This window comes from Dipteris shenzhenensis, chromosome 11 (genome assembly GCF_047967505.1).
Source record: "Dipteris shenzhenensis isolate YYH24624 ecotype China chromosome 11, Dip_SZ_1.0, whole genome shotgun sequence".
Lineage (NCBI taxonomy): Eukaryota > Viridiplantae > Streptophyta > Polypodiopsida > Gleicheniales > Dipteridaceae > Dipteris > Dipteris shenzhenensis.
In genome coordinates, this window is record NC_141606.1 from 15,659,441 (window position 1) to 15,672,431 (window position 12,991).

The 12,991-nt window shown below is 43.9% G+C and overlaps 1 protein-coding gene across 1 annotated transcript in view; it reads right to left on the reverse strand.

Annotated features, from left to right (window-relative positions):
- Nucleotides 1-301: 301 nt before the first annotated feature.
- The window catches only part of LOC147896670 (uncharacterized), a 30,244-nt gene continuing 17,554 nt past the window's right edge, over nt 302-12,991 (reverse strand). The window contains exons 2-7 of the mRNA XM_087381317.1: nt 11,863-12,047; nt 11,406-11,576; nt 11,116-11,316; nt 2,289-2,540; nt 1,495-2,113; nt 302-964 (exon numbers count right to left, since the gene is read on the reverse strand). Of these exons, the coding sequence (XP_087237443.1) occupies nt 1,646-2,113; nt 2,289-2,540; nt 11,116-11,316; nt 11,406-11,576; nt 11,863-12,047 (1,277 nt within the window). The 3' untranslated portion in view covers nt 302-964; nt 1,495-1,645. The remainder of the gene's footprint in view (nt 965-1,494; nt 2,114-2,288; nt 2,541-11,115; nt 11,317-11,405; nt 11,577-11,862; nt 12,048-12,991) is intronic.

Sequence of the window (12,991 nt, forward strand, 5' to 3'; positions counted from 1 at the left end):
TGCTCTATGCATCAAATGAAATTGCATCCATCCCTTATCAACTCCTGTCCTAATACATTCAACAATTGTACAATGCTAGCTTGACCAAAATATAAAACAAAGCTCAGCCAACTCCCACAATCTCAGCAGTTTGATATTATTCAATACCCTAGATACTTTTGTGTGCAACTAGAAAAATATAGAACCTACATCTTAAATTTGGGCCTATGCCCCCAAACTTTCTTTACCAATTCTTGTTTGATGAGCACCCATAGTACAAGTTGTCTAAAGAATCTTCAAAAAAGCATTCTCCCTTTTTATTCTAAATTACTAGAGTACATATTTATATTACATCTCGTTACTAGTGCCCATTAGCTGCAAAATCTATCCTTTTGACCTCAATTTTGGACGCACGCAGTACAAGTTGGCCAAAGAATCTTAAACTCACTTGTTGGAGATCAATATATATTGCATCACTTTCTAGAACTTCTTTTATAATTTGAGACAACCCATGCTTGGTTGGCTATTCCTTGGAAGACCTTATAGGACCAGGGCAAAACAAACAAGGGACAGACACGCATATGATACGACACTCATTTTGCAAGCAACAGAGGATCTTGTGCTTCATGTCCATGGGAATCGGTATTAGGAAATACATCCTTGCACAAAGTGCCATTTGGCAGGTACTGTAACCAAGTAGCCTTTTCATGTACATGTGTCATCTTTCAAAACTCAACATCGTGTCTTTGAATAATGCTTCATGGTGATAGGTCAGCATGCGCAACACAGTAGTGGATAAATAACCTTTAGATCAAGAATCCATACTAATATACAGTTCACATACTGTCTGTCCTGCTCACTCAGGGACTCCGCAATTATGTTTATTATGAGCAGGGCACATCATGCTTTCAAGAAGGCCAAGATGATGCACAGGTTTCAACACCTTTGAAAACCTTAATCTTCGAACACTTCAAATGAAATATCCCTGTAAAACATCAAGCGATCTTAGAGGTATGCTGGTGCAAATACTTTTATTTAGTAACATGGAGATTTAGCACAGTTTGAGACCAGCTGACTCATGGCTACCGCAGTCATTTGAACAAAAGCTCCCATCTCAAGCCTAAAAATTGAAATGTCTTTGTAAGACTAGAATAAATCCCTTCGTACGAATTCAGATTTTTGTTGTTCTAAAGTCCAAATTTCTACAAAGAAATTAAAGAGAACTAAAGAGAAGAAGAAAGTGGTAATAAAAGAAATTTTGAAAAACAAAAGGTAGACATACTTAGCAAGCAAAGCAACGCTTATGTCGTCATCAGTGCCCAAGCATAAGCCGCTAGAAGAAAGGAAGAAGGTGACTAGGTGAAGACAGATCTCTCTCTCTCTCTCTCTCTCTCTCTCTCTCATGTATGAATGAAAGAAAGAATTTGCAGAATGAATGAATTATTTAAAACATAAAAAACTAAAGGAACCAAAGGAACCACTTACTACAAAAATCAAAGCAGGACAGCATTGTACCTGATGGTGAATCAGAAAGCTTCTTTCGTAAACCATGAAAGAAAGGGTCTCAGCTGAAGCCATTTCAGGCCTGGAAACCCCATGATCTCGAACAAGAAATACTTTTCTGCAACATCCTGTTCAAGTTGCCACAAAACACCTTGCTAGCGCTTCATTGCCGTCTTTGCCTTTTTATTCGTTCCAAGGCACCCATTGGCTCTTCACCCTCTCTCCCTCTCTCCCTTCCTCCACTCTCCTCTTGCTGTTTAAGCTTTGCCATTTCTCCATATACAGCGTCTGGCACCTCTTTTTGAGCAACTTCAACCTTCTCCTCCTCACCATCACTCTCTTCTTCCTCATCAAGCTCAATCTCATCAGGATTCTTCAATGCTTGTTTGGTAGCAATGCCTACTTCCTGACCAGGATTCCTCTGCATTTCCACTCCAGCACTCACAAAACCAACAGCTCTCAATCCATCTTTAGCAGTAGTAACTGATGATGCAGCTGGTGCAAGCTGCCGTTCTAGTGCAGCCATCTCATCTTCAGGCACACCAGCCCGCTTGAGATTGTCTACAGTCTCTTCCAAAGACATCTTGCCTGAATCCTTTTGCATAAGGTATTCTGGAAGAATGAAGTGCATCTGCTCCAAAAGAACAAACTTAATTCATATATATATGCCAAATGCCAAAATATAATTTCTTACATGAGATATTGTGCGTTTCAGCAATACCAAGACAAGCTTTACAGAGCTGTACTACTATTATAAGTAGTGACTAGTGAGACAGCAAGAAAACCTTTGTGTACAAAGAAAATACCTGGCTGTAGCTAGCAGATACACTACGTTTGATACGCAACATTTCCCTGAAGGTATCTTCATTTCCATGTTGCACCTCGAACTCATTCCACTTTTCCCAAAATTCTGTGTCTGAGCGAGGATCTGCCATTTGTGATGCATGTCTATAAATAGCACGAGCACGGTCTATTTCACCCAAGTTCCTTTCAAGCTCAGCATACTTCATACACATGGCCTTGACGTCTTTATCAGGAAGTCCAGATTCAATTGCTTGCTGTAAAAAATAGTCCAATTAAAAGTTTCAAAATGTGGGGACGAAACAAATTTAATCAAGGTACCCAACAGCATCTCTGAAAACCAATTTTAATTATGACAGAAGCAGGCCCATACAGTGAATCAGCATACAACACTTACAAAACTTTCAGACTTTGGCTGTAAAGTTAGGCATTTTTTAGCTCTACTAAAACCAGCTTGGAAGTTTACCACAAGTCAGAGATTAGCGTTTTTACTTTCAAATTCAGCTCTCCTATTTCAGCAAGAAAGAGAACCTCAGATGGCCTCAACCAAGTAGCTTCCCACCCTTAACTTTAGGGAAGATAAAGTTGATGAACCTAGCTACCCTTTGCAGGAAGGTTAAGGTCAAGAGTCTCTTGACATCTTTAAGACGATGGAAGGTGACCACTGACAAATGGAAGCTATGGGAAATCCCACCTAACAACCAGACCTACACCTGCAGATCCAGCACCTATTGATGCACAGGACGAGGGCTGCTCTCCTGCCACCTGCAGGCCCATAAATGTGGGCCTCTGCCCAAAGTCTCCAGCCCATTGTTCGTGGACATGGTCTCATGGCTGGACTGCTTGCAGCCCTGCAATCAGCCAACGATGCTAACAAAGGTGGCCCCATGTGCTGCCCTAAACCTAACCCATCAAGGATGGTCTCTTGCTGCCCACGTGCTACTATCTCCCATTCCCTCTACATGTGCCCATATGGCACCATGTTCACCCATATTTCTACAGATGTCAAGCCCCCATGCACTCCTAATTTGGGGGCTAACAAGTACATTGACCCTATTTATCTGACATTCTCCCCCTTAAGCACAGGCACATATCCAGGAACATCAAGTTAAAATTGGGGTCCATAATAATAGCCGTAGATTTAGAAGTTCTCAAAATATGCTAGACCCTTGGTGTAGTTTCAACTAATTGTTTTGCGTGAGCAGAGTGGTTCACGTTCAAACCCTAGAAAGTTACCATTCTTCTATTATCTTGCTCCCACACCAGGTGCTCTCCTCTTCCTACCTACAAAACCAAAAACCAAATTGGTGTTCCAAACCTCTGTCTGTCCCTGCCAATACTCACAACCTTCTCTAGACCCCCTTGCTGAAATTGGATCTGAACTCCATCTTGCTGCTCAAAATTGCTATCTGTTTGGCATTCTTGCCTAGCTGGAAATCAGCAATTTCAATTCATGGCCTTCCAGATTTGTGATTTTGGACGTGAACCTTTACCTACTCCAACACCCAATCACTGCAAAATATTTTTGTCTGCATCTAGCAGAGCCTCCAAACCCTAATCGCAATTCGCCCTCTTTCCTTCCTGCAATTTTAGCAAGGGTGGTGCTTTGGGTTGAACAATGATTAAAGCTATTGATATGGTTCTTACTTCCAAAATCTTTACTTTACCTGAATCATTGTTCCTTCCTGCAAATCACTTTTTAGCAAGGGTGGTGCTTTGGGTTGAGCAATGATTAAAGCTATTGATATGGTTCTTACTTCCAAAATGTTTACTTTACCTGAATCATTGTTCTGGAGTGAAGAGAAACGTGCCTGAAGAAATCTGGTTTATTCATTGACTTGTTCCAAAAATCTCAGTTTCAAAACCTTCATCTATACTAACATCATTGTATATTAGCCATCTTAGTAGTTCCTTTCTGGCACAAAAGAGAGCTTCTAGCTGTACCCGGCAGTAGAATACACAGAAGGGAGCTTGCAAAACTCTCTTCAATCTCACTAAAACAATTTTGCAATGATGAGACCTCAATGCAGGAAATTAAGAGCAGAAAACACAACCAAAATCTCTCATAAAATCTTCACAACATGTGCTCAAGCGTGACCTACAAACATTGTACAGTGTGCTGGGATACCTAGAACAAAGGATCACTGAAACAAAAGGCACAAACTGAAGGGTAGGCTGCACTCCTCTAGCTCCTGCATGCCTTTGAATTGAGGCTTCATTGGGATTTGTGAAGAGCCTCAATTGCAGGGCTGGATGCCCCTCCCCTCCCCGCCCTGCCACCCCCTCCCCTTCTTTCTAACAGACTGACTGGGAGCCGACCCAAGCAGGCCATCCTCCCTGTAAGTCCCAGTTTATTAGTCCCGGTTTAACCCTACCATCCAACAAGGAATAGCTGACGGTTGGAAAGGTCACCTCCCCATCTGGAAGCCCCCATATGAGGAGAGCCTGGGGGAGGGAGACCTAAGCCAGGATGTGCCCAAGAGAAAAGAGAGAGCAGATGGACAGCCTCCAACAGAGCCTACAGGTGGTGCATTAATGGCGGGGGGGGACCAGCAAGAGTGTCGGCCATAGAACTGGCTGGTTAGGGCTGGTTGGAGCCAGCCAACCAGGCCAGCTATTAGGGGCTGGACCCGACCTTGGAAGTGTGGGCCAAAGGCCCTGAGCCCCAAAGGGGCATTTATAGGCAGACCAGGTCAGGACCTGGTCGGCCTGTTTGGGTTGGCCATAGGCAGAATGACTGGTCGGTTTTTGCCAGCCCCTTGGGGCCTATAAAAGCAGAGGCTCTTGGCCTCATTCCATATCATCTGGAGCAGAGCCTCAGTAGACTGGAGCAGCAGATCAGCACCTATAGGGCCTACATCCGGGAGGTGTATAGGAGGCTGAAGAGCTGCACACAAGCTGAGTTGGGGCCAGGGCAGCAAGGTGTAGAGATCAAGTCACGGTGACTAAGTCTACAGAAGTTCAACAAGGAGCACACAGGCTGGAGTCTACAGATAACTGGCAGATAGGAGGACCTTGTGATGAGATCAGAGGACCATATGTTGAAGATAAGTGCACACTAAGTGTACTACTTCCTAGTCTACATTTGTCTTAGTCTAAGTCTAAATCTAAGTCTAGTCTTTATGTCTTGAGTGTGTGCCATGTGGCACTTCTACAATTATCCCATAAGCACTCTTGCTTTATGTCTTGTACTTTGGCCCATATATTCAATGGGTCACATCATTGTAATCAATCAGTCTAGCTTGTGTCTTGTCTACACTCTTCTCAAGGTATTTCTAGTCTTTCAGTCTTGTTATTTCATTTCCAGTTTCTATTTCTAGTTCTTGCTTCCATATTCCAACATGGTATCAGAGCTAGATTGATCCCTCTTCCCCCCCTCTTCTTTCTTCTCAAGTCTGTCCTCAGATACAAATCTGCCCCCCCGCTCAGATCTGCCTCTTCTCTCCCCCGTTGCAGATCTGCCCTCTTTCTGCCCCGCCATTCTGCTCCAGATCTCTGCGCCAGATCTGTGCAGCAGCCACAGATCTGAGCGCCAGATCTGCGCAAGATCTGTGTAAACCTGCTGTTGTATCTGCTATCCATACAGCGTCGCCCGCCGTCTGTACGCCGCCGTACGTCATCCGTACTCTGCGCCGTCGTCCGTACTCTGCACCGTACGTCCGTACGCCGCCGTACGTCATCCATACTCTGCGCCGTCATCCGTACTCTGCGCCGTACGTCCGTACTCTGCGTACGACTGTACGGAATCCGTACCTGCAGAGGCTGACGACTTCCCCAGCTCCATCTTCACGGAGATCTACATTCTTTTTACACTTCTACTTCTGCCCGGGATTAAGGTACTAAGCTTTGCCTCTTTCAGTTTGCTGAACAGTCTCCCCTTTTTTTGCTGGGTCCTCCTGCTTCGATGGGCTGTCATATGCTATGGCCCTGACAAAGTGGTGAGAGAACCGGCTTCTGGGATCTCTTCCTCTCATTTATTTTCTGCAATATTGTAAGGGAATAGACACTGCCCTTGCATCCTAGCAAAAGGTAAGACCTTCCCACATGGCATCTTCCTCTCATTCTCTCATATCTATCGACAAATTCAATGGGTCCAACTTTCATACTTGGCAGATCAAAATCAAGTGCCATCTTATGAAAGAAGGCCTTTGGGACATTGTTCACCGTGATGCTCCTGAAGGTCCATATGAGCAAGTTGTCGCTGCCAAGAACGACAAAGCCTATGCTATCATATTGCTCGGCCTTGGAGATGATTACATTCATCACATCTCCGACATACAGTCTGCTTCTCAAGCATGGATCACTTTGGACACTCTTTTTGGAGCCCGATCTAAAAACTCTAAGATTGCACTTATGATCTCATTCTTTGATCTACATATGCAAGAAGGAGCTACTATAGCCTCTCATGTCAATTATCTTCGCAGTCTTATGGTTCAGCTTGCGTCAGTCAAGTCTCCCATCTCCGAAGATATTGCTATTGCTGTGCTTCTCAAAAGCTTACCTGACTCCTATGCTACTCTTGTCACTACCTTCAAGTATCATAATAATCCTTCTCTTGAGGGTATCATCAATGCTCTCCAAGAGGAAGAAAGAACTCAACAACGAAAGGTAACTGACACTAAATTTTTAGCAAAGAAAGGAAGTTCTAAGGTAAGAAAGCCTTGCACCCATTGTGGCAAAACTAATCATGTGGAGAAGGACTGTTTCAAGGCTCATCCATGTACCATTTGTGGCCGTGATAATCACCGGGAAAGGGACTCCTACTCCAAAACCTCTACATCAGCTCCTGCATCTACCTCAGCCCATGTTGCTGCAACATCTCCATCAGCTGATCCTACTGTTCCTTCCTCACATGATGAGAAGTGGGCTTTCTGATTACTTCTATGTCTTGCCTACCACCTTGACCACCGATGATGTAGGTCAAGGGGTTCTAGTGTCTTGGTCTTTCTATTTGTCTACAGTCGGTCTTCTGTCTATCTAGTCTTGTCTGTCTGTCTATTTGTCTATCAATCTGACTGTGTTTTAGATCCATTTTGTCCTTACCCTTGTGGACCCATATGAGGATACCACTTGAGGAGGGGTGTCTCAGGATCATTTGTCTGTCATGTTTTCTATCTTATCTCTCAGTCTATCAATCTGTCTTCTAGTCTTGTCTTTCTATCTTACTCCTAGTGTCCACTTAAGGAGGGTGTTGAAGATAAGTGCACACTAAGTGTACTACTTCCTAGTCTACATTTGTCTAAGTCTAAGTCTAAATCTAAGTCTAGTCTTTATGTCTTGAGTGTGTGCCATGTGGCACTTCTACAACTATCCCATAAGCACTCTTGCTTTATGTCTTGTACTTTGACCCATATATTCAATGGGTCACATCATTGTAATCAATCAGTCTAGCTTGTGTCTTGTCTACACTCTTCTCAAGGTATTTCTAGTCTTTCAGTCTTGTTATTTCATTTCCAGTTTCTATTTCTAGTTCTTGCTTCCATATTCCAACACACCATTGGTGGGACTCTAGATCTATCTCTTTTGTATTGTGTCCATAGCTTTGGACAAAAATATATTATTTCTATCTGGCTGGTTCATTGTCTATTTGATGAGTCTGCACATCTATTTTATGCACATAAGTTAAGAAGTTTGTGATTCCACACCCCACACGCACACTATGTGAGCTCCAAGGCATTACTATCATTCTTCTGCTGTGTGTACCCTCTGTTGGGTCATTTCTAACATGGTATCAGAGCCCAAGTGAGAGGCTCACAAGTGTGGGAGCCTGAACGCAAGGATCTTGCTGAAGGACGACCCTGATTCAGAAGCTCTAGGGAATCGACTTCCATGACTGGAGGATTGTATCCTTGCGAGAAGGAGGGTGACTCAGGTTCAGTCCGATGCGTTCAGAGTTCTAGTCTACTAAAATTTGAGTTTGGTTGACGTTGTTGTGTGGTATAAACAGCAGAGATGTCGACCTCAACAACCTCTTCAGCCCTTGCTCTCCCTTCCTACTCCCCCAGTTTTCTCTCATTCACTATCCCTAACTTTTTGAGTCTGGGAAAGTGGACGGGACCAACTACCCGATCTGGAAAGTGAAGATCTGGAGTCATTTACTGGCTCGAAAGTTGTGGAAGCTAACCACGGGAGTGGAGGCGAAGCCGGAGGACATGGTGGACAGGCAAGGGAGATAGTCATGGCAATAGACAGAGAGCACCTTGAAGCTTGGGAAGACAGAGATGCCCATGCCCTGGCATTAATCATAGGGACTACGGCGGACTTTGTTCTTCCACATATCTAGATGGCCGAGACGTCAATAGAGGCGTGGGTCACTCTGAAGGATCTGTACGAGACGGACAACACCTCCTGGATTTTGCTTCTTCAGCATCAACTCTACAATCTTGATATGGAAGAAGGAGATATGGTACATAGCCACTTGACGAAGATCAAGGTGGTGAGAAAAAGCTGGCAGCAGTTCGTCAGAAGACAGACTCATGCCATTTGGCCTTGATGGTACTGAAGAGACTACCTCGAAGTTTCAAGAGCTTTGTTACGACTATGACAGCAGGACAAAGGACCAAACCTCTGATGTTTGAAGAGTTGGGTCAATTACTGCTACAAGAGGAAGCTCGAGAGAAGCTCTACAACGAGGACAAAGACGACAAGGCGATGCTAGCGAAGGATTACGCTGGCAAAGGAAAGGGCAAGCCTAACGGTGACAAGTCCAAGAAAGATGACTCTGACGACGAGGAGACTTTGAAGAGGAAGCAGAAGAAGAAGTGCTTCTACTGTGATACGCCAGGACATTTTGCAAAGGACTGCACAAAGAACAAGAAGGATCAGAAAAACAAAAAGGAGTCTGACTCAGATTCAAAGAGAGAGGCCAAAGCAAATGTGGTAATCAAAGAGTTGTTCCTGGTGACATCACCGAGTGTTACCGAGGTCAGATATGTTGACCAAGAAATCACAGTGAGGATGTCTGACATAGAGATGTGGGTCGACGAGGAGTCAGATGCCTTTGTGAAGGTGAGGACAGCATGGAGCGCTTGACACCTTCCAGGTGTGTGGCTGTCGACACTGACACGAGGTTGGATTCCATGGAGGGCCCTGGGATCTCATGGTCAGATGGATGCTATACTTTAGAAGGGGACAGCACAGGATTACATAGGCTCTTGGTAGGTGCCTCAATGAGGTACAGGGTTTGCTTTCAAGGCAAACACACAGTCAGTACAACAGTCTGGTATGTACTTGATATTTTACATTTGAGCCTTTATAGCATGCTGTGGAGAGACTCTGCTCTTCATTTTTCTCAAGAGATACGAGATTGGAAGGAATTGGCCTTCTTCGAAGGTAGAAGGGGAAGTATTGGTGCTTCTTCAAATCTCGGACGCAGATTGCTAGAAGGGGATGGACAAAGAGTACTAAAGCCAGAAGAGTAGCGAGAGTTCATGGTCCAGGTTATCTGGAAATATTCATTGGGTGTAGACCTTGCCAAAGGAAGAACGGGTTAAAACAGACCCTGCTCTGGTCGGCCTGTTTGGGTCGGCCATAGGCAGCCTGACTGGTCAGTTTTTGCCAGCCCCTTGGGGCCTATAAAAGCAGAGGCTCTTGGCCTCATTCCATATCATCTGGAGCAGAGCCTCAGCAGACTGGAGCAGCAGATCAGCACCTATAGGGCCTACATCCAAGAGGTGTATAGGAGGCTGAAGGGCTGCAAACAAGCTGAGTTAGGGCTACACACCTAGGCTGACATCCGGGGCAGCAAGGTGTAGCGATCAAGTCATGGTGACCAAGTCTACAGAAGCTCGACAAGGAGCACGCGGGCTCGAGTCTACAGATAACCGGCAGATAGGAGAAGGACCACACCATTGGTGGGACTCTCGATCTATCTCTTTTGTATTGTGTCCATAGCTTTGGACGGAAATATATTATTTCTATCTGGTTGGTTCATTGTCTATTGATGAGTCTGCACATCTATTTTATGCACATAAGTTAAGAAGTTTGTGATTCCACACCCCACACGCACACTGTGTGAGCTCCAAGGCATTACTTATCAGTCTTCCGCTGTGCGTACCCTCTGTTGGGTCATTTCTAACACCAGGGTCAGCCAGTCCTGTTTTAACCCTACCACCCAACAAGGAATAGCTGACTGGTGAACCTCATTCCAGGGTTAGCCAACCCCTAAACAGGTAATGACACGCCCAAAACTCTGGCATATAAATAGGACTTTGCCCCTGTCAAAACATGCTGTCATTTAAGCAGTAAACTAGGCCGCTGCACAGCCCTTTGATCAGGGTACGTGCTCCAGTTTCCTACCCTCAGATTTACCCTAGTCTCCTGCACCTTTGTTCTCCTCAGATAGGGGCTCGTAGGTGGGGCAGTGACAGGCAGCTCGTTTGCACTCCTTGTGAGCACAGAAAGGCAACTCAACAAAAGGCTATAGTGGCTGATCAGGTCCTAGCTTGGTGGTTGAAGCACACGCACCCGTCCTAGCTTGGTGGTTGAAGCGCACACGCAGGCGCGTGCACGCAGAGGGGGGTGTGTGTGCATGCGCACGCACACGCGTGCGCGCCTGGCTAGGCCCTACAGGCACCACTTTTTCCTTAAAAAGTTGCTGCAAACAGGTTAAAGAAAGCAGATAGGCCCCATACTAGCAGGACATCCTCACCAGCCATTTTGACTTGAAATGGAACTGGATTTCCCTGTTTCAAAGATAGGAAACCTACTAGATAATAAACAGAGGCATTCGGTGGTGAATCATTCTAACCCAATTTCAAATAGAATTCTTCACATATGTACCAGACCCCTTAAAGTTCATTAGACACTGAAGGTGAAGGCCTGTGGACAAACCTCATAAATGAATCTGGTCTTAGGAACACCAAGAAATTCCGCTGCTCGAGCAATGTAGATCTCATAAACAGCGAGTCTTTCATTAGCTGGGACTGCCTTTGTTGCACGGTCATAAACAGCCATGGCATGCCCAGCAAGGCCATACTCTTCCTCAAGTTTTGCATATTGCAGGTACAGAGGTTTCACATCTTCCGCAGGTGCCTGACCAAAATATAACAGAACATTAGCCTGCCATTTTTATAGAAGGTTGTTGAGCCACCAAAAGAACCATCATAAAACTAAGAAGATACCTTTTCTACAGCTTGTTCAAACAAATCCCGAGCACGTTCCAACTTCTTTCCCCCATATCGCTTGACAAATTTTGTCAGGTAAGTTGTCCAGATATCTCGAACATGTGGATACTTGAAAATTTGAACTCCCTTCTCGTAAACCTTGAAGGCATCTTCAAAATACTTATTGTCCTGAATGACAATTTCAAATCTCATTAAAATTCCAAAAACCCATTGGTTCATTAATCCTATTGTGACTCCAATACATGTAAACCCAGAATCACTATAAAAAACTCGCTAATTTTGCTATGAAAGTTTGGCATTGGATTTGAAAGCTCCCCTTAACTTCATAAGCCAGGACTATCTACTATTTTTAAACAGCTGATATGCACTGTCCTCTAGTGTTTGTTGTTAGCAATGAAGGACTTTACCCATTGATAAGGTGTTATAACAAAACATCGTGACTGCAATAGCATACCTCAAGCAGCAGAGCAAAATTTATTATCATTTGTGGTGTTGCAATCCTCAGCTCAATTATCCTTTCATAAATTGATCGTGTTGATTCTAAAGAACCCAAGCTTTCATCCAGGTCCACATAAAAAGACCAAACTTTTAAGGATCTGTAAAGCTTCATCTGAACGGGTTCATCTCCCTCTGCTTGCACTGCAAATTCAACAAACTTGTCAATCTCTCCCTTTTGTAAACATTTCAAAAAGATTACACAATTGGAATGTCATTTTAATGACAAACCTGTCAAACTCTCTCTTTTGCATCCAGTATCAAAACCAATTTCAAAATATTTTAAAACTTTACAAACCTTCCAAAACGTCTCAGGGTTTCACGAGTCAAAGAAATGTGGGGAAATGGCCTTCCTGTTGAAAGAATGGAAGTAAAAATCTAAAAATGTTTTTTAGCCTTTTTTTTATTTTCAATTTGTATTTATTTTAACTTTTTGTGGGTAGACAGGTGCTTGAGTAATTATTTCTACGCTCTGTATTAACTCTCATACCACATGCTAATATGAAAATTGAATAATTTCTCTTAAAGCTTAAGTTTCTCTTTGATGCATCCTTCAACTTGCTGCTTGAATAACAGAGATGAAAAAAACATGACCTAAAGATGCAAGATCCTCAGGATTTGTACATGGATAGACGTTTATGCCATTGAACAAAGAGCTCGCAATCAAGAATCTTCTATCCTCCTTGGAGATGTGGAAGCATTATGTAAATGAAACACCAAGTAAAAAACTAATGAACAAACCAGTTGGCCGACATGCACCAACCTACTATTATGTGGCACAAATAGATATACATGTTGACATGCTGCAGTGGCAGGTAGAGCCGCCTTTTTGGGCTAAATAGTAGGTTGAGCACAACAACTTGTATCAAGGTTGGTCAAGTCAGAAGATCAATCCTTGTTCACTAGTACCCACTCGAGATGTCATGTGCTTGTTGCGCCTAGGGTTAGAAGCAGGCTAGCTGGATGGACATATATAAAGGATTCTATATATATATATATCTTGCTTTATAGAGGGAGCTATGTTAGAAAAGACCCAACAGAGGGTGTACACACAGCGGAAGACTTATAGTAATGCCCAGGAGCTCACA